General features: G+C 60.1%; 2 protein-coding genes across 6 annotated transcripts; both read left to right on the top strand.

The window, feature by feature from the left end:
* The first annotated feature begins 1,004 nt into the window (after positions 1–1,004).
* Positions 1,005–15,081, top strand: SOAT2 (sterol O-acyltransferase 2). Of its 2 annotated transcripts, none has more exons than XM_084610779.1 (15): positions 1,005–1,254; positions 2,140–2,198; positions 2,579–2,706; positions 3,676–3,735; positions 4,626–4,733; positions 5,646–5,928; positions 6,405–6,480; positions 6,751–6,832; positions 7,070–7,115; positions 9,836–9,965; positions 10,378–10,475; positions 10,916–11,014; positions 11,610–11,745; positions 12,003–12,148; positions 12,478–15,081. In XM_084610779.1, exons 1-15 carry the CDS (start codon positions 1,161–1,163, stop codon positions 12,526–12,528), a joined length of 1,596 nt encoding a protein of 531 aa, XP_084466905.1. In that variant the 5' UTR covers positions 1,005–1,160; the 3' UTR covers positions 12,529–15,081. The 2 variants fall into 2 exon arrangements, with proteins under 2 accessions (XP_084466905.1, XP_084466904.1); XM_084610778.1 differs by having other exon boundaries at positions 9,779–9,965.
* An 829-nt stretch (positions 15,082–15,910) lies between these two features.
* On the top strand, positions 15,911–20,081 carry LOC311510801 (uncharacterized protein). 4 transcript variants are annotated; one of them, XM_084610791.1, is made up of 3 exons: positions 15,911–16,043; positions 17,269–17,645; positions 18,153–20,081. In XM_084610791.1, exons 2-3 carry the CDS (start codon positions 17,306–17,308, stop codon positions 18,443–18,445), a joined length of 633 nt encoding a protein of 210 aa, XP_084466917.1. In that variant the 5' UTR covers positions 15,911–16,043; positions 17,269–17,305; the 3' UTR covers positions 18,446–20,081. The 4 variants fall into 4 exon arrangements, with proteins under 4 accessions (XP_084466917.1, XP_084466916.1, XP_084466918.1 ...); XM_084610790.1 differs by having other exon boundaries at positions 15,946–16,043; positions 17,260–17,645; XM_084610792.1 differs by lacking the exon at positions 15,911–16,043 and adding an exon at positions 16,104–16,199 and having other exon boundaries at positions 17,260–17,645.
* The last annotated feature ends 350 nt before the right edge of the window (positions 20,082–20,431 follow it).

Below are 20,431 nucleotides of genomic sequence, written 5' to 3'. Positions count from 1 at the left end.
GACGGGCTGAATTCCAGCAGGATGCTGCCTTATCCAGCCAATGGGTCCATTTGCCCCCACCCCCCGCCACTGCAGAGTGGGGCAAATTGGGGGCAGAGGAGCCTCTGGGGGCCTGAGAGGCAGAGATGCTCCTTCATGGAGGGGGGTGGGTTGTTCTGGGGCATGAGGAGAACAAAGAGGGGCCCCCCGTGTGGAGCAGAGACAGGGGAGTCTGGGGGGGAGAGGCACAGCAAGGGGTCCCCCCCGGGGGTGGGGGCAGAGGGCAGGGGAAGGGAGGTGGTCCCTAAGCAGCAGTGCCCAGCAAGAAGACGTTTGAATCCTCACTCTGGAATGTTGGCAGGCTGCGGGCCAAATGACTCGCTGGTGTAAGCAGCCGTGACACCCTCTCCCCTCCTGGGAGCTCCCTTACACCTAGTGCTGATCCCTTTCCCTTCCCTGACTGAGCTGCAGCTAGCTCTGGGGCAGAGCGTAGCACCTGTTCAGTCACGGTGTAGGGCAGGGAGCAGAGATGAGCGCCGTGCCCCAGTGAGATCACAGGGGGAACAGAGATCAGCAGGGGACGGGCTAACTGGGAGCCCAGCCTGGGACCCAGCCCGCTCTTTCTAGCTGTTCCTTCCCTCCCTATGACCCACACACATGGGTTGCCCCAGGAGAGGATGCTGCAACCCCCCTGTGCAAAGCATGCTGGGAATATCCAAGAGCCAGCGGTACCCACAATCAGCAAGAGACAGGGACGCAGCCTCGCCTGTCTCCAAACCGGCCTGTAGAAGAGCGAAGGCATCAGTCTAGGTGCCCACTCCATCTCTGCCCAGGCCCATCCTATGTGGGTGGGACCTGACGATTCTGTGCCCAAAGGCAAAGTTTTAAAGTGTGTGTGTGTGGGCGGGTGACCCTGGCTGGGGGCAGAGGTTGGAACCACAGGCCCTGCTATCTCTGCCCTGATAAGGGCTTTATCTTATCACCCCTGCAAGGAGGGTCCAAGGCTCCCATTTCCAGCCTGGATCCCAGAGTGGAAAAACTTCTCCAAGGACTTTACCCCACTTGCCAATCAGCTGACTGGGCAGGGCCCAGCACGGGGAGGGAGGCAGCCCCATGGGAGGAAGAGGATGGTAGCTCTGGGGCAGCCGCTCTGACCTGGTCCCATTCCCTCCGGAGCCAACATGGAGCAAGCTCAGAGGGCCCCTGGCAGAGCCAGGCAGAGGAAGAGAGAGGGGCAAAGGCAGGCAGAAGAGGAGGAGACTCAGGGGCTGGATGGTGAGGAGCAGGGGCAGAGCGGGGGCGGGGGGATAGGAAGGAGGAGGAAGGGGAGGTGGGGCGCAGTATTTCAGGAGCTCTGGGCAGGCGCCCAAGTATAGACGGGACCTGCCAGGGGCATCAGAGCTGGGGGGGGGGCAGTGTCTGGGTCCAGAGCAGTGACTGCCGAGCATGCAGGTGTCGGGGCTGGAGCAGCCTGGGGCATGTCACAGCCGTGTGCGGGTGCCTGGTGGTGGCGTGTGGCATGTTACAGCCATGTGGGTTGCCCGGTACATTGTGGTGACCATGTGGCATTTCAGACCCGTGTGCCCAGGCCCAGGTAGTGGGGGTGGGGTGGGAGGTGGGGGTCTGTATCTTACCTGGCTGGGGTGGACAGGCAGGGAGCTTGCCAGGTGGGGCTGGCAGCTCAGGTGTGTCCCATCATCCTTTTAAGACCTAGCAGCTGCAGCCCTGGGAGCTCCAGGCTCAGGGGGTGGCACCAGCCCATACTGGGGCTGGCATGTCAATGCCCCACCAGTCCCTGTGAGCCAGCAGGCCGGGCTGGCAGCCGACCCCTCCTGCAGCGCTGCCCCCGATGCAGGCTCGGTGGGCTGGTTTCCAGGGGCCCATCCCATCCCACTCCAATTTGCCTCTGTCACAGTACGAGATGGCACCAAGCCGTGGCGGAAATGGGGTGGGGGTCCCCAAACCTCCAGGCAAATGGGGATCTTTCTGGCCCTGCCACGTGGCCACAGAGAGCTCCCGACCCCTCTGGCGTGGACACGTGGGGCCCCCCATGCACGCCGGCTCTGACAGGAGCTGGGCTATACAGCACCTCCCCTCCAGGGGGCACCACCCAGTGGGTGACACGTGACTGACCCACTGCCCCCGGCTCCCCCCCGCCAGGGAACATCGAGCAACAGGACAGTGTCACCAGCCTCATCCAATGGAGGAGACACATGGAGGTAAGGCAGGGCTCCACCTGGGTCTGGGGCGGGCCGGGGGATGGGATGGGGTGGGCATCGGGGGCTAGGTGGATGGTTGCCGGGGAAGGAGCAATGGGCAGGTCCCGTGGGAGAGCCCTTCCCCCCGGGCAGCTTGTCTCCTGCGGGGTAGGGGTGGGGGGGAATCAGGACTAGAGGAGGACGCTGATGGCTCTGGAGCAGGGCACTGGGAGGAGCAGGTCCCCCCAAGGCCCTGGCACCAGCTGGCAGAGCTGCAGGGACTGGAGGGAGGCAGCTGGGATGAGGATGTGAGAAACTGGGGGGGCAGGGGAAGCACCTCCCAGGTGCATGCTGGGATACTCCCTGGGGAGGCCAGTCACCACCTCGTTCCCCTGGGGCAGGCGGTGAAGTCGGAGCTGCTGGAGCACATGCAGGGGCAGCTCGGAGACCTGCTGGACAAGGCCGTGGAGGAGGCTGCGCGGTCCTACCCGCAACCCCCCAGGAAGGGCCGGCTGGAGAGAGAGGATAGGTGAGAGCAGAGGGCAGGGGATCCACCCACCCAGCACCCCACTCCCCCCACCCAGCTCCGGGACTCCTCTCCCTGCCCCAATGCGGCACCACCCTGGGGAGTCCCCTGCTTCGGGGATCCCCTTCCTGGCCGCCAGCCAACCAGGGATTCTCCAACCTAACCCAGATGGGGGTGTCTGGGGTGTGACACGGGGTGCTGGGGGCACTGACATGGCAGCGGTGCTGAAAGCTGGTGCCCCCCTCCCTTGCCCAGATACCACCCAGGCCCCCCTGCTGAGTAGAGTCACTCACAGCCTGGGCCGGTAGCGAGGGTGCTGGACTGGGACTCAGGACACCTGGGTTTTAGTCCCATTCCTGCTGCGTGACCGTCAGCAAGTCACTGCCCCCCTCTGTGCCTCAGTTTCCCCTCCTGCCCCTTGTCCAGTTAGCCCGTGAGCCCGTTAGGGTACAGGCAATGTCGGTGTCACAGGGCCCCAATGGCAGCTGGAACGCCAGTATCTACTGCCCTGTTAACCAGACGCTCTAAGCATCAGACTGGAGACCCGCGCGTGCTGATCCCCCCGGAGGGACACCTTCCGCCCACCCACCTTGCAGCTGGTGGGGATGGTGACCGGCTGCTCTCTACCCTAGAAGTGCAGTGGGTGTGGGAACGTGGCTGTGAAAGCCCCTTCCCCGGTCTGTGGTTGCTGCTTGGTGCCAGTGGACATGAACCTGGCTACTGCAGAAGCCCAGTTCTCTCCGGCTTGAGCTGCAGGAGAATCCTCGTTAGCAATTAGTAGTGTAGGGCCTGTGAAACACAGCTGAGCTCTTCTGGTTCCACCCAGTAGCCGGCAGCGGTGAGCATGCACCAGCTCATTAGAAAGGGGTGGCCATTACCCTGGGATGGAAGGTGCACGCGGAAAGCAGTACCGATTCGGGGGTGGGGGTTTCTCCCCCGGGTCTAACCCCAATCCCCCCTGGAATCCTTTAGGGGGAGAGGCTCCCTGCTGGAAAAGCGGAAGGTGTTCATCGACCGGCAGTCGCTGCTCGAGTGAGTATGGCACGGCTTGGCACGGCCTGCATGTACAGGGGCAGGGAGCTGCACCGAGATGCCCATGTGTGCCAGCCTGACGCCAGGGGCAAGGCAGCAGCACCTGGCAGCTGGGATGGACCAAACCCCCATCCAGAGCTCTGAATGCCCAGCACAGGGCACCTGACACGATGGGCTCATCCTGGGGCTGCCTCGGGGAGACTTGAAGGCTGCTCAGCGACCCTAGAGGCAACCAAGGAGTAGGTGGGGTGAGGGATTGCCCCTGCCACATCCAGAACTGCCCCCCCTCCCCGACATGCCCTGGAATGGCCCCTGTGCTGTCGAATCTTACAGAATGGGAGGTGGGGGAGACAGAGCTGGGGAGGGGGGAGCTGTGTGCACCCCTAGAGGGGCCCCTTGTGCTGGTGCTGCAGGGCAACCACAAGTTGGGTCATTTAGTCAGGACACCTGGGTTCTCTGCCCGGCTGTGGGAGGGGAATGAGATCTACTGGGTATAGTGGCAGGGCTGGGAGTCAGCACTCCTGGGTTCCAGTCTCAACTCTGGACGGGGAGCAGGGTCTAGTGGCTAGAGTTGCGGGGGGTGGGGGGGGCTGGGGATCAGGAGTCCTGACTGTGCCACAATCTCAGATGAGGCTCTTTGCCGCTCTGTGCCTCAGTTTACCCACTTGTAAAATGGGGATGAGGATCTGCCAGCAGCTTTGTTATTGAAGGTTGGAGGAGTCTCCCGCCCCGCAGCCAGGAAGAGGCTGTGGGCGCAGGGAGGGTGGGGCAGCCCCTGCCCTTCCCCCAGTTCTGGGCGGGGAACATGGACGCAGGGAGGGTGGGGCAGCCCCTGCCCTCCCCCCAGTTCTGGGCGGGGAACATGAGCTCCCTGCCCGGCTCTTTTCCAGCGAGCTGATGGAGACGGAGCACTTCCGAACCATCTACCACATGTTCATCGCCATGCTCTGCGTCTTCATCGTCAGCACTGTTGCGGTGGACTTCATTGACCAAGGGAGGTATGCCAGGAGGGTCCCCGCCTCAACCAATCACGGCCTTTTGTGCCTGGGGGTGTGGCCAAGGGGGATCCCTGCCCTGACCAATCAGAGCACAGTGTTTCTGGGGATGTGATAGATCCCCAGGGCCCCACATCCCAGCCTGAGAGACCTCAGCTTGCACTGAAGAGCAGAAAGTGGCATTTTCTCCAGCCCCTCCCTCCCCCCACCCCGGGGAGACCCTTCCTCTCTGCCCATTCAGCGACGATAGCAGCAGGGCGGGGTGTGTGGGAGGGGGGTTTAACCACGAGAACATGAGTTGGGGCCCATCCCCTGCATGGTGAGAATACGCGGCCTGAGGGCTTCCCAAGGGAGCACTGGGAGGAAGCCTGGGGCAGCCTTCCCCGGTGTCCGTAAGAGTTGGGAAGGTCCACAGTGTTTGCCATAGGGCAGTGAAGGTTCACAGGAGGGCTTTAGGGCACGAAGATCCCTAGTGAAGGTTCATGGAGCCATGAACACCCCTAGTGGAATGCCATAGGGCCCTGAGGGTGCGTAGGGCCATGAACACCCCTAGTGGAATGCCATAGGGCCCTGAGGGTGCGTAGGGCCATGAACACCCCTAGTGGAATGCTATAGGGCCCTGAGGGTGCGTAGGGCCATGAACACCCCTAGTGGAATGCTATAGGGCCCTGAGGGTGCGTAGGGCCATGAACACCCCTAGTGGAATGCCATAGGGCCCTGAGGGTGCATAGGGCCATGAACACCCCTAGTGGAATGCCATAGGGCCCTGAGGGTGCGTAGGGCCATGAACACCCCTAGTGGAATGCCATAGGGCCCTGAGGGTCTGTAGGGCCATGAGTGTCCCTCGGGCCCATGATGCATGGAGGGTCCATGGTGCAGCTCTGAGTCTTGCGTCGCTCTCCTCTCCCCCTGCAGCTTAATCCTGGACTTTGAGCTCTTCATCTTTGCCTTCGAGCATCTCCCCACAGTGCTGGCCACCTGGCTGGTCATGTTCCTCTACACCCTGCTGGTCCCCTACAAAGCCCTGCAGCTGTGGGCTGGCTCCTACCACACCGTGCGCTTCCCCCGCCCCTTCACTGCCATCCTCTGGGGGGCGCTGCTGGCTTGCCACGCTGCCATGCTTGGCTTCTACCCCGTCTACACGGTGATCCAGCACCAGCTCCCACTCGCATACAGGTTCATCGTCATCCTCGAGCAGGTGAGTGCCATGGGGCTGGGCACAGAGGGGCAGAACCAGGCACAGGCAGGGCAGGAGGGCCCCATGGCTCAGCAGGACCAATTGTCCTGACCTGCAGTCACCGTCCAGCTGTCCCGAACTCCTGCTTGTCCCACTGTAGATGTCTCCAACCAGATGTTTCTCTGGACAAATTCCTGGAGTCTCCCTGAGCATCTGGCTCAGCATACAGCCCCACAAAGCTAGGGTCGTCCTATCTTTCTGGATGGGGGCCCAGCTTCCACTGTGGGGTCCACATGGGATGCAGGTAGAAGGGGGAAGATTGGAGCTGTGAGAGGAGCTAGCCAGATTCTCGGTACGGTGTCCATGCATCTCTGTCTTCTAGGGAACCGGGGACACCCCCAGCCCTGGTGCAGTTCTGGCTGGCGGTGGGGGGCTGGCTCTCTGGGGACCGGCCAGCTCAGGAGCATGACCAAAGTTCCCTGTTCCCTCCTCTCCAGATCCGGTTCCTGATGAAAAGCCATTCGTTCCTGCGGGAGGCCGTACCCGGCATCATCCATGCCAAGCCGCTGGACGGTAAGTACTGATCGCAGGACCCCTCTCTGCCGGTACCCAGTGCCAGCTAAGGCCCCACTCTGCCGGTACCCAGTGCCAACCAGGGCCTAGTTCCAGCCAGGGCCCCTCTCTGCCAGGGCCTGGTGCCAGCCAGGGCCCCTTTCTGCCAGTACCTAGTGCCAGCCAGGGCCCCTCTTTGCCAGGGCCCGGTGCCAGCCAGGGCCCCTCTGCCTCTCCCCCAGCGCTCCCTGCAGACATTTCCTAGCCACACATTTGGTTTTCTCCTTCCAGAGGAGGTGAAGCTGCCTGCGTTGTCAACGTACTTGTATTTTCTGTTCTGCCCCACGCTGATCTACAGAGAGAGCTACCCCAGGTGAGCCTGCTGCATGCCATGGCAGAGGGGGAGGAGGGGCACCAGGGACATCACTCCTCTGCCAGCTTCCTGAGGGGGGCTGTGCTGAGGACAGAGGGATCCCTACCTGGGGGAAGCCCCACTCCTCCCAGACTTGACCTGCTTCCCATGAGTGTGCTGGGTCTTTGAGCAAGTGGGAGGGATGGATGGGGGGGCATAGTCTGAAGCTCCAGCCACTGACCGACTCCCTTCCCCCAGGACCCCTTACATCCGGTGGAAATACGTCGCTCAGAACTTCGCCAAGGTGGGAACGGCTGCTTTCCTCTGAAATCGTTTCCTAGCGTTCGAGGCCAGAAGGGGCCCTGACCTTCCTGTCTGACCCCCTGGCTAACCCAGGCCGTTGCGTTTCGCCCAGATATCCTTACGGGGTGCCCAGCCGTGCCCCATGCTGCAGAGAAAGTCGAAAACCCCCGAAGGGCCTTCCCAGCCCTGATCCATCGATCAGTTAGACCCTGAGCATGTAAGGGATGGTCTACGCCGGGGCGGGCTAACTACGGCCCGTGGGCCGGATCCAGCCCCTCAGGGCTTTGGATCTGGCCCGCGGGATTGCCACCCCCTAGCGCCGCTCCCAGAAACCGCTGGCCCCCGGTGTGTGTCGGGGGGGGGAAGGGCGGGCAGAGGGCTCTGTGCGCTGCCCTCGCCTCCAGGCACCGCCCCCTGCAGCTCCCATTGGCCGGGAACGGAGAACCGCGGCCAATGGGAGCTTCAGAGGAGGTACCCACAGGCAAGGGTAGCGTGCAGAGCCCTCTCCCCCCCCCGTCTCCCCCAGGGGCCGCAGGGAAGTGGTGCCAGCCACGAGGGATGGATGGGGGGGCATAGTCTGAAGGCACAGCCCATGCGGGGCCAGGCAAGGCAGGCAGGGAGCCTGCCCTGGCACCGGTGCGCGCCGCTCCCACCTTGAAGCCGCTCCAGGTAAGCGGCGCCAGGCCAGAGCCCGAACCCCTCTTGCACCCCGCATCCCAACCCCCTGCCCTGAGCCCCCTGCTGCACCTCAACCCCCTGCAGCCCCCTGCACCCCAACCCCCTGCCCTGAGCCCCCTGCTGCACCCCGCACCCCTCCTGCACCCCAACCCCCTGCAGCCCCCTGCACCCCAACCCCCTGCCCTGAGCCCCCTGCTGCACCCCGCACCCCTCCTGCACCCCAACCCCCTGCCCTGAGCCCCCTGCTGCACCCCGCACCCCAACCCCCTGCCCTGAGCCCCCTGCTGCACCCCGCACCCCTCCTGCACCCCAACCCCCTGCCCTGAGCCCCCTGCTGCACCCCGCACCCCTCCTGCAGCCCCCTGCACCCCAACCCCCTGCCCTGAGCCCCCTGCTGCACCCCGCACCCCTCCTGCACCCCAACCCCCTGCCCTGAGCCCCCTGCTGCACCCCGCACCCCTCCTGCACCCCAACTGCCTGCCCTGAGCCCCCTGCTGCACCCCGCATCCCTCCTGCACCCCAACTGCCTGCCCTGAGCCCCCTCTTGCACTCCGCATGCCCTCCTGCACCTCAACCCCCTGCCCTGAGCCCACTGCTGCACCTCAACCCCCTGCTGCACCCTGCACCCCTCCTGTACCCCAACCCCCTGCCCAGAGCCCCCTGCAGCACCTCAACCCCCTGCAGCACCCCACACATCTCTTGCACCCCAACCCTCTATCCTGAGCCCTCTGCCGCACCCCTCCTGCACCCCCACCCCCTGCCCTGAGCCCTCTGCCACACCCCTCCTGCACCCCAACCCCCTTCCCTGAGCCCCCTGCTGCACCCCACACCCCTCCTGTAACCCAACTGCCTGCCCTGAGCCCCCCACACACTCCGCACCCCTCCCTGCACTCCTGCCCTGAGCCCGCTCTTGCACTCTGCATGCCCTCCTGCACCCCAACCCCCTTCCCTGAGCCCCCTCATACACCCCGCACCCTTCCTCTGCCCCAACCCCTTGCCCTGAGCCCCTTCTTGCACACCAGACCCCCTCCCACGCCCTGCACTCCCTCCTGCACACCAACCCCCTGCCCCAGCCCTGCATGCAATTTCCCCATCCAGATGTTGCCCTCGGGCCCAAAAGTTTGCCACCCCGATCTACGCTGGCATCAGCATCGCTATCTCTCAGGGATCAAATCCACACCCTGGAAAGACGCAGCTATGCCAGGCTAACCCTTGGAAGAATTCTTCCGTCCACCTAGCTACCGCCTCTTGGGGAGGTAGATTAGCTACGTGGCTACACTGAAGCGCCGTAGCGAGGGACTGAATTTTAAGAGTAGACACGGCCTTCCCACCAGGCAGGAATCTAAAGAGAGGGAAACCATTGCTCAGCCCTCTTCCAGAGCGGGCCGTGCGCGATGCCAGCTGGCGGAGGGGAAGGATGGCTGTTTGGTTTCAATCCCCTCCTGCTCTGTGACACACTCCCCTCTGACCCCAGGCGAGTCATTCAGTCCCTCGGTGCCTCAGTTTCCCATCTGCAAAATGAGGATGATTGACGTTTCCCAGCAAACTTGTTTTTCACTGGAAAATTGGGCTGGGCGGGGGTTGACAAAACCTTTTCCGGCAGAAGTGTCTGCTTCCTGCTGAGAGTTTTGACTTGGGCGGGGGTGAGAGGGTGTCAAAAAATGCCGGAAAGCGGAAATGTTTTGGCGGAAAATGGTTGATATTCAAATTTCCAACGAAAGACTGAAATTGGACCCTGGGAAAAAAAAAAAAAAACAGCCTCCAGCCCTTGTGGTTGCAAAAAGCCAACGTCGCCTGAGTGCGAGCGGCGCGGAGACTTCTGCCTGAGTCTGCAGAGAGCCCGAGGCAATCGCTCAGGGAGGTGTGAACGGCGCCAGGCCTCTCAACTCCACTGCCCAGTGACAAGCATTTCAGTCTCCCGGCGGGAGGCTTCTGGGAGGAGCTGGAGCGGGGCGTGTCCCCAGCTCTAACTCTGCACCCCAGCAGAGCGTGCTCGTTCCAGGGGCCCGGGGAGCAGCATCCCTGACTGGGTCCCCCTGGCAGTTCCTGGGCTGCCTCTTCTATAGTTATTTCATCCTGGAGCGCCTCTGCATCCCCATCTTCACCAACATGAGCAAGCAGCCCTTCAGCATCAAGATGCTGGTGCTGTCCATCTTCAACGCCACCCTTCCAGGTACACGGCCCCCACCACTCCCCTCCTTGGGTGGGGCTGGGGAGAGGGGGCAGCGCTGTGCAGAGCTGGGAGGGGCCATGTGGGGCTGGGTGCGTGGGGGGACTGTGGGAGGAGGGGTCATATGGGACTGGGGGTGTGATAATTGCTGTAAGTAACCAGCAGGCCAGGGTAGCTGGCCTGGTTGGCAGTGCCCCCTAAGGGTCGGGGCAATCCCGCTGTGGAACAGCGGGCGTGAAGGTTGGCGAGGCTGCGGCGACGGGAATGGGCAAGCGGTCCCAGGGCGTGATGGAGGGGGAGGAGGCCCCGGAGGTGACAGACTGCATTGGGGCGGGGGGCAGAGACCAGGCGCGCCTGCCCCAGCCCGGAGCCGTCCAGCCCAACCCAGGCCAGACGCCCCTTCTTGCCACTGCAGGGACCTTCCTGCTGCTCCTGTCGTTTTTCGCATTCCTGCACTGCTGGCTCAATGCCTTCGCCGAGATGCTGCGCTTTGCGGACCGGACCTTCTACAAGGTGAGCTGGGGGAGGGAGGGGAGGGCCCTCTGGGGCCAGCCCTGCCGCCACCCACCCTGATGTGGGACCCATAGAAAGCTCGAGGGTCTCTTCTCCCCACACCCCTGAAATTCTCAGCCAGGGTGCCCTGTGCCAGGGCTCTGCCTGCCCCCTGTTGGGGGCTCCTGAGCTGGCTTGCAGTGCCCAGGCCCAGCTGGGCTCCCCTGTGCCACGGAGCTGGGTGGGGAAGGGGTGGCCGCTCTGTCTGAGAGCTACAAGATGGGCAGAGGGCACTACCAGTGCAGCGGAGCTGCAGGGGCTGGGGGACACCAAAGCTCCAGGGCCACGTGGGCACCACGGGTGCTGCAGATGGGCGTGCACACGCGGGTGGGCGCTGCAGCACCCTCGGCCCGGGCTCACTCCCCTCTCTCCCTCGTCCCTCTCCCTGCATGCGTGCCCAGGACTGGTGGAACTCCACGTCCTTCGCCACCTACTACCGGACGTGGAACGTGGTGGTTCACGACTGGCTTTACTACTATGTCTACCAGGACCTGTTCTGGGTATGTGGCCCTGGTGCCGGTTGGACATTGTGGCCGTCACTGCGGCACCTGGCAGGGGTGCGGGTGGCGCTTGGAGCCTTGTTTGGTCAGGGAGCTCTGCAGATGATCATAGCCCAGCTCTGGCTCCCTGGCCCAGGCCAGCGGCCCTGATGGAGGGGGCGCTCACCAGCCCAGGCAGTGAGGATGATGCCCTTGGACTCAATGAAACGGGAACTGCTGATGATGCAAGGGGGCTTTGGGCTCTGAAAGGATCCTCGCTGCTCTCCGTCCAGCTCAGGGTGCCAGGCGAGCAGCCAGAAATGGTCCTGGGCTGGGGAGGTAGATGCAGGGAGGGGACACAGTGAGGCTCCCTCCTCTGGATCCAGCTCCCTGCTGCGGGGTGGTCTCATGCAGAGGAAAGGATCTATGCCAGGATGGTGCGGAGCTGGGGGAAGGACAAGGAGGGGGGTCTCACCATAAGGGTGGTGTGGCACTAGACACATTCCTGGCAGGGCGAGGGTTAGTAATGGGATGGGCCATCGGCCTGGGGGGAGCTGGGGTCTGGGACCTTGCTCCTTGTGGCTCCTTGGTTCAGTGCCTTCTCCCTGCCCTCCAGCTCTTCAGAGGGAGGTCCCGGGTCGCAGCCATGCTGTCAGTCTTCATCATGTCCGCCATTGTCCACGAATACGTCATCACCCTCTGCTTTGGCTTCTTCTACCCCGTCATGTTCACCCTCTTTGCCATCATTGGAGGTGAGCGCTGCCTAGTGCCCGGCTTCTCGGTTCCCAGGGTGAAAAGGGGGCAAATGGAGAGCACCTTAGCCAGCCCCACGCCAGCCCACAGTAGTGGCCAATGAAGCATAGATGGGAGAGGATTGAGTGGGTCTCGGCCCAGTTCACAAGGCTACGGGGTCACTCAGCAGAGACGGGGGGACCCCAGTGGGGTGGGGACAGGAGGCGCGTGGGATGGGGCAGTCGCTGCCCGGCCTCCCCCTTGGCTCTCCCCTCAGTGATCTTCAACTTCCTGCTGAACGACAAGCGGAAGAGCCCGATCTGGAACATCATCATGTGGACCTGCCTCTTCATCGGCCAGGGCATCCAGGTGTGCTTGTACTGCCAGGAGTGGTATGCCCAGATCCACTGCCCGCTCGAGCAGGTGAGGGCACCCGGCCCGGAGGCTGGTCTCGGTCACAGGGGGCAGATCTCACCCAGCTGCCGTGCCAGACACCCCCGGCCTCATCGTGGGTCACTTATCTCCCTAGAGTACTAGGGTCCCCTTCTCCTCTAGGCCCCTGGGTCACAGCCTGTCGCTCTTGCCCAGCAGCGAGGGGTGTTGGCCCTCCCTGCTAGGCTGTGCCCATGCCTCTGGCTCAGTCAGTTGGTAGTGTCCCCCTCCCTCTGGCCTGGCCCCAACTCCATTACCCCCCAGGGCAGCGAGGGCCCAGTTCTGTCACTAACTGGATTTCCGGGGGGGGTTCTCAACAGAATACGTTCTGGGGGCTGGTGACGCCACGCTCCTGGTCCTGCCGCAGCTAGGGGCCCCTTTGGATACCGTCTTCCCCATCGCACCAGGAGGACACTCAGCTGCACCCAGGCCTGCCGGACACCCCAGCTACCGAGAGCTCCTGCTGCCAGGATGCATGGAGGAGCTGCACGTGCCCGTCTCCGCCCCTTTGGCTCCTTTCTTACTCAGCATGTCCCAAGTGGATCGGGCTGGATCACGTTTCCCCCACGAGGCCGGGCCTTCTGTCGCTTCCCCAGGGAGGCTTTGGGCAAGAGGGCATTGCCAGTGGGCCTGGCTCTCTGGAGAGACCTGGGGTGGGGTGAGGAGCAGCTGCCAACCCAGCCATGCACCAGCGAGCTACACTGGACATTCTTGTACTGAGACAGCCCTGTGCAGTCTGTGGACGGGCCAGAGTAACAGCAGGGGCCGTCCCATGCCTCAGCCCTGGGTTCACGCCCGGCAGCTGGACTCTTTTCCATCCACTCCCATGGGGGAAAAGGCCACACTAGAATTCTGCACACACACACAAACGTGCCTGGTTCAACAGGTTACTGCTCCACCTCTGGATAAGACCCAGACTCTGGCATTGTCTCAATCACTGGGTGCCGATCCTGACACCAGGCACGGTTCCTCCATTCACACTCCCCCACCCCCCAAGCAATTGACACAATCCTCTCGGCCAGCAGGTTAATCGACAGGGCAGCGCAGCACTTGGGGTAGATCAAGGGGTTTGTGAGCACAAAACCACCTCTGCACCATGAAAGGACAGAGCCCAGCCCTTTGGCTTCACTAACAGGGCAAGCTGCCATGAACTCCAGCCCCAGCTGGCTGCCAGTTGGGACCTGTCTGCCTGGGGTGGCACCTCCTACTGAGCAGGGTACAGTTTTAACGCTACTGTACCTGTGCAGTGCATCAAGGGGACCCTGCGGCCATCGGCTCACTCACAGGGCCAGGCTTTGCTCCCAGCAGCTCCCAGCCATGCTGCTCCAGGGACATTGTCCCAGGAGAACGGTGTCCAGTAGGAGTGTGGATTCCTTTATTGGTATTGCCTTATACCAGCATAGCTACTTCCCCTTGCAGTGTGGCCGAGTGGATTGAGGGTTGACACAGGCCTCAGAAGACCTGGGTTCTGATTCCCAGCTCTACCACTGGGTGACCTTGAGCAAGTCACTTAGCCTTCCTGTGCCTCAGTTTCCCCATCTGTAAAACAGGGATAATGATAGGGCTCTCCTTTGTAAAGCACTTGAAGAACTACTGATGAAAAGTGCTCTATAAAAGCTGGATATTATTTTAGGCATTCTTATACCAATATAACTGCATCCACACCAGGGAGGGAGCCTGTGCTGCTTTAACTATATGGGTATAGCCGAAACGGTACAACTTTTGCATGTCAACAAAGATAGGCTGTTTATGAATGGGGTGGGTAGGGAGAGAGAGAACGTGTGTGTCAGTCGTATTAATATTGATACCAGAACTGATCAAATTGTTTCCATTAAAGTATTTTCAGTGAGAAGTAGCTTTTTGAACCATGCAAACAATTTTGGTGGACATTTTACTTTGCAAATTTTTCAATCTTTCGTCAATTTGAAATACTTTTTTGTCTGCTTCCTCTCTCCCACTTTCTCTCTCTTTCCCAACCCCCATTTCCTTCCTTTCAGAGAGGAGAACAGAGGGGGAAAGAACACTAAACATGCATGTTTCATTGCAAAAATCCAATGTTTCCACAAAATATTTTGAAACAAAGTGAAAAAAAAGTTTCATTTCCTTCTGAATTTCTCGCAGGAAATGCTCAGTGATTGGCGAGCAGCCCTAACAAACGGCGATGGTTTCTATTTGAAAAATAAGAGTTTCTGTGGGGCAAATTTCCACTCATCTAGCAAGCCAGATGCCTCGTCCCTGTAGTAAGAATTCCCCCATAAAGGGAGCGACGTGACATGAATTAAAAGCACAACTTCAAGATGATGAGCTATTACCAGCAGGAGAGTGAGTTTGTGTGTGTATGGGGGTGGGGGGAATGTGAGAAAACCTGGATTTGTGCAGGAAATAGCCCAACTTGATTGTCATGCACATTGTGTAAAGAGTTGTCACCAGCAGGAGAGTGAATTTGTGTGTGGGGGGGTGGAGGGTGAGAAAACCTGGATTTGTGCTGGAAATGGCCCACCTGATGATCACTTTAGATAAGCTATTACCAGCAGGACAGTGGGGTGGGAGGAGGTATTGGTTCATATTCTCTGTGTATATATAAAGCCTGCTGCAGTTTCCACAGTATGCATCGGATGAAGTGAGCTGTAGCTCACGAAAGCTCATGCTCTAATAAATTGGTTAGTCTCTAAGGTGCCACAAGTCCTCCTGTTCTTTTTGCGAATACAGACTAACACGGCTGTTACTCTGAAACTTCAAGACAGCATCTTTGCAGGGTTGTTGTAGCCATGTTGGTCCCAGAATATGCGAGACAAGGTGGGTGAAGCAATCTTTTACTGGACCAACTTCTGTTGGTGGAAGAGACACGCTTTTGAGCTCCACAGAGCTCTTCTTCAGGGACATGTAGATCTCCTGCAGCATTTTTCAGAGGAGCAGCCGTGTAAGTCTGTATCCCCAAAAAGAACAGGAGGACTTGTGGCACGTTAGAGACGAACACATTTATTTCAGCATCAGCTTTCGTGAGCTACAGCTCACTTCCTCAGACACGCATCCCGTGAAGTGGGCTGCAGCTCACGAAAGCTGATGCTCAAATAAATTGGTTCGTCTCTGAGGTGCCACAAGTCCTCCTGTTCTTTTTGCCGCATTTTTGTAAATTGTCTATAGGTTTCAGAGTGGTAGGTGCACAAGTACACTCCTCCTTGTCTTAGATTGGGACTCGCTGCCTGCCAGACACCCCATCAGCAGCCGCCCTTCCCTGCCCAGCCCTGCTCCGCGTGGGAGAGTCGGGACGCTCTGATGGGGGGAGTCAAACCGTGCCTCAGTTTCCCCAGCTGTCGGACAGAGGGGTGACAGGACTGCTTGAGCTCTGGTGGGGGCGGGAAGGAGTCACTCCTCCCCGCCTGTAAAGGGCGGCGAGCTCTGCCAGGGGGATAATGCGATCCATGAAGTCCGGACCCCGAGGAAGTTCAGAGACCCCCGCCGGGGCAGGGGGCCCAAGGGCCGGTTGGCTGGGAGCCCGAGGGACCAGGGCACACCTCCGCCCCACCCGCTCCTCAGCCCCGGCCCCTCGCCCGCACTCAGCGCCCCCCCCCAGCGCTGCGATCCGGGCGTCCCCGGAGGGGGCGGGGCGGACCCGGGGTTCCGCGCGCGCGCGCGCGCGCTAGGAGCCGGGCGGGGGGGAGGGGCTGCGTCCGCTTCCTCCTTTTATTTATTTATTTATATATTTATTTCCTGCTGCCGCCGCGCGCTGCGCTCCCGGAAAGGGTTCGGACCCCCCGCGCGCGCAGTGAGGAGGACGCCGAACGCGCGCGTACTGCGCCTGCGCCGCGATGGGGAGGACGTCATGCCGCCTCGCGCTGCGGAAGGCGCGGAGCGGAGCCGGGCTCCGCCCTAGAGGGGCTCCGAGGTGGGTCGGAACTGGGGGCTGCGATTCCTTCCCCTCCCCCCCCCCCGGAAGCTAACGGCCCCCGGGGCCTGCCCAGCCGGGAGGGGCGGGAGTAGCTGGAAGAGCGCCCGCATCTCGGGGCGGGGGAGGCGCCATCGGGGGGCGCTGGGACAGTTGGTAACCGGGGGGGCTGAGGGCCATGGGGCCAAACTGTAAACCCTGGGTAGGATGGGGGGAGGGGCGGCCCCCGGCTCCGGCCCCGGCCCCCGGGTGCCCTGTATCGGGGGGCTCAGGGCAGCCTGGGAGCGTCCCCCACGCAAAGTGCCACCCGCCCGTGGGGCGACCTGGGCCCCTGGCTGGCTTCCCAGCTGGGGAGGCCTGGGCGGACTGGGAGCGAGGTGGGAGGGCTGGGGCTCCTGGCTCTGGGGTGCAGCACATTGGTTGTGGTGTCTGAGTGTGCGTGTGTGTGGACAGCCAGGGCTCCGCTACCCGTCTTGCCCCATTGGGAGCGGCCTTTAGCCCTGTCACGCTAGCTCCTTCCACCCCTGAAATACCCATTTCCCCAACCCCCTCCTTCCCCCCCAAAATCGTGTTACCACTGAGAGCAGATGCCACCCAGGGAAAACCAGGTGGCTCCGGATTTCCACACTGAATAATCTTCCAGGGCCCCATCGTGCCAGGCGCTGCACAGACAGGCCGTGCCCCGAAGAGCTTGCAGTCTAAACAGACAAAAGGTGGGGAAGGGAAACTGAGGCATAGAGCAGGCCATGTGACTTGCTCAAGGTCACCAGCAGAGCTGGGAATAGAACCCAGGTGTCCTGAGTCCTAGCCATGCTGTCTGTCTGCAAGACCCTGGTGCTGTTTTGCAGAAAAAGGCATCTCTCACCGAAACCTGCAGAACTCACTCGCTTTGGGAGCGGCCAGGGGCTGCAGGGTGGGCGTGCTGCTGAGACAGCAGGGACCTTTTGGGGTAGGCTGGGGAAACCCTCTGTGCTGTGAGGTGACCCTTCCCTGCTCAGCCTAGCTGCCTGGGCACTGGGGCCTCCCCTCAGAAACACTTGGGTTCTGTGGTTCAACTGACAGCGAATCCTGGAGTTCAGAGGAATTTTGAAAGGGGGACCCCAGAGTCTAAGGGACGGAGTGAGGAGGGGGCATTCAGAGAGCAGGTCCCCTGAAGAGGCTGAACAGAGGCTTTTCCACCCAGTCACCCCAAATCACCTGGCTGCTTTGTTTTGAGGCCCTGCAGGTCTGCCTTTCGGGGGGCTCCAGGGTGAGGTGCCAGGATGGAGATGGGTGAGCAGATGCTGCACATCCTGGAGGATCTGGGAGAGGAGGAGTTCAAGAAGTTCAAGTTTTACCTGCTCCATGGGGGCATGGCTCCCCACATACGCCGCGGGAAGCTGGACGGCGCCTCCCGCATCCAGGTGGCTGAGCTGCTGATGCAGACATACCCCCAGGAAGCGCTAGACATCACCAACCAGGTGCTGTGCAATATCCCAAGGCTGGACCTGGTCCAGGGCCACCAGCTCCAGACAGGAGGAGATGCTGGGAACAGTGGCGATGATGCAAATCGCAGTGAGGCTGTGAATAGCGGCACCAGGGCAAGTGAGCTGCAGGCCTACGGTAAGGAGCACAGCCACAGAGCAGGGTGGTTCAGTGACAGGCATGGAGAGCTCCCAGCTTCTTTGTTCCCAGCCTCTCCCAGCAGGGGGCACTGTAGGGGAAAGGCAGCAGCCCGAGCTCCAATGATGTGAAAAATAGGAGTGGCCCTGAATACCAAGTGGCTTGCTTTAATTTAAATAGTAGTGAGAACTAAGGGGTCCGTAAGACAGCAGTGAGGCAGCCCCTAAAATTAGTAAGGGGGTCCAATCCCCTCTGAAGACCCCTGTAATTTGAGTACTGGCTGTGGGTGACACATCCGGCTGCTCCAGCTCTGGCATCTCCCAGCCGGGGGTGCTGTAGGGAGTGGGGCAGGAGCACTGGCTGTTGAGGAAGCTCCTGGCTACTCCAGTCCCAGCCTCACCCACTGGGGGCGCTGTAGAGAGCAGAACAGGAGCACTGGTTTTGGGGGTGCTCCCAGCTATGCCAGCCCCAGCCTCTCCTGGCTGACTCTTCTCCCCTCTTTCCCAGAGAGGCAGAGTCTGGTTTCAGAGCAGCAGCTGATGCAGCTGGCAGGGAAAATGGGCAAGTCCTGGAAGCAGATCGGCATCGAGTTTCTGGGCCTGGAGAATCACTGTCTGGAGCAGATCGAGGAGAACAATCCCGGCAACACCAAACTGCGAGCTTTCAGCATGTTCTTGGAGTGGAGGAAACGAGCGAGGCAGGAGGCCACTGTCATCTGCCTTCTCTCCATCCTGTCCCAGGACGGGGTGCCCCTCCAGCCCGAGGACCTTGACTGCCTCCGGGACACAGGCAGGGCCTAAGGAGATCTGGGGGGCTTAGTCCAGGGCAGCGGCTCTCAACCAAGGGTCCGCGAGCAGGGCCAGTGTTAGCCACTCTGGGGCCCAGGGCAGGAAGCCGAAGCCCTGCTGTGCAGGGCTGAAGCCTGGGGCCCTGAGCCCCGCATCCGGGGCTGAAGCCGAAGTCTGAGCAATGTAGGTTGGTGTGGGACCCTGGCAAGTTGCCCTGCTTGCTACCTTCTAATGCCAGCCTTGGCTTTTATATGCAGATAAACAGTTGTGGCCCTGGTGGGCCATGGAGTTTTTATAACATTGGGGGGGTGAGGGGGCACTCAGAAAGAAAAAGGTTGAGAACCCCTGGTCCAGGGGATGGAGTGGCCTTGACAGTGGCGCTTTAGTTTTGGGGTGTCTGATTTAAGACCCCCCAGGGCCTGGCTTGCAGAGAGGCCGAGCACCCACCACTCCCATTGATCTTAGCTGGAGTGGAGGGTGCTCGGAAACCAGGCCATGGGTGGCACCGAGGAATCAGTGGCCACTTTGAAAAATGCTGGCCTCTGTCCTGCCCCATGCCTCAGTTTACCTACATGTGCAGTGGGGAAAACATGGCCAGATTCTCCAAAGAGCTCAGTGTCTAGCAGCTCCCATTACTTTACCTCAGCCAGAGAGGCCCTTGAGGTGGGTGGTTGCTCAGGGTGCCAGATGTACCTCCTTTAAAGCCACTTTCACTGCCAGCAGCCTCAAGTGCCACTGAGTCAGGCCCCAGATATGTGTCTGGCTGCTTCCCCCATCCAGCCTGCCACCAATTGCTAGCTGGGGTGGGTCAGTCCAAGTAGGGGGCCCAGGATAGCCTCAGGGAATGGATTCAAGAGTGGGGGCAGATGGAGAGGGAGGAGACACCTGTGATCTGGGACAGCTATAAAGTGGGAGACCCTTTGCCCGCTCACAGGCACATCACTCGAAGAAGAACCTGGGGGATCCACTCCCCCGATCTCTCCTTGGGGTCTCATCTAGGCAGCTCTTTTTTAAAGACTGTTTTTACCAAGAAGCACAATTGAAGCCTTTTTATACTTGCAAAGAAATAAACTTTCTCAAAGCCAGCGCAGCTCAGGCCCTGCTTCTCACTGATTATAATCACAGCTCAACCCCACGTAGTTGGATTTCATCCCAGCCCCAATGCAGAGCCCTGCAAGAGGGGCAGGAAGCTGTCTTGCTCTGGGGCCACTTGGCTACGCTGCTGGCCAGGACAGACTAATAATAGCTAGAGCTCTGCAGTGGGACTGGGATACCGCAGGACCCACTGTCATCACAGCGGGAGCAGGTAAAATGTACTTTGTTTCAGATGGGATTGGGTGGGCAAAAAAGCAGACTGCGGTAATTTGCAGGAAAACAAAATGCAAGTTTAGCTGCACCTGCTGTTCAAATTGACCACCTTATCGATCACTTAGCTTGAGCCTTCTTTAAAAATTTCTATCAAAAACCTAGAGTGGTGAGCAGTGTTGCCGCTAAATGTTTTTCAGAAAGCAAGAGTAATCCTGATCTATACGTAACTTGAATGGTTTGTTTCAAATTTCCCAAACCGGTGCTAGCACGGTGTAAAACATTCCAGTTTCTTTAAACAACTTTTTATCATTAAAAAAAAATCTGCATCTTTTAAGAGAAAGTGTTGGCGTAATTTGTTTTGACGTGATATGCGATCTACACGACAGCAGTGTGTCATAAATAGAATTTCAGCAAGGTAAAGCAAGCTTTTTTTTTTTTAAATAAAGGTTTTGATACCTCAATTTAAGCGAGGGATAGAAAGAGATTTGATGTCTATTCTAGGAGTTAAAGTATTATTTTTATATGGTTTAAGCAAATTTTGTTTTATTCTTTTAGTGGTAAAATTGTCTGAATTCCATTTTTATATATAATATATTAACCGACGGTTGTGTTTTGTTAGTAGGCTGGGGGAGTCTGTCTCTCTCTTGTGGGATTTGCGGGACCTAAAGTTTTTGTTGGGGGGAGTGGGTA

This window comes from Lepidochelys olivacea (genome assembly GCF_965140295.1).
Source record: "Lepidochelys olivacea isolate rLepOli2 genome assembly, chromosome: 20".
Classification (NCBI taxonomy): domain Eukaryota; kingdom Metazoa; phylum Chordata; order Testudines; family Cheloniidae; genus Lepidochelys; species Lepidochelys olivacea.
Note: the sequence above shows the minus strand (reverse complement) of the source record. Positions and strands in the feature narration are given on the sequence as shown.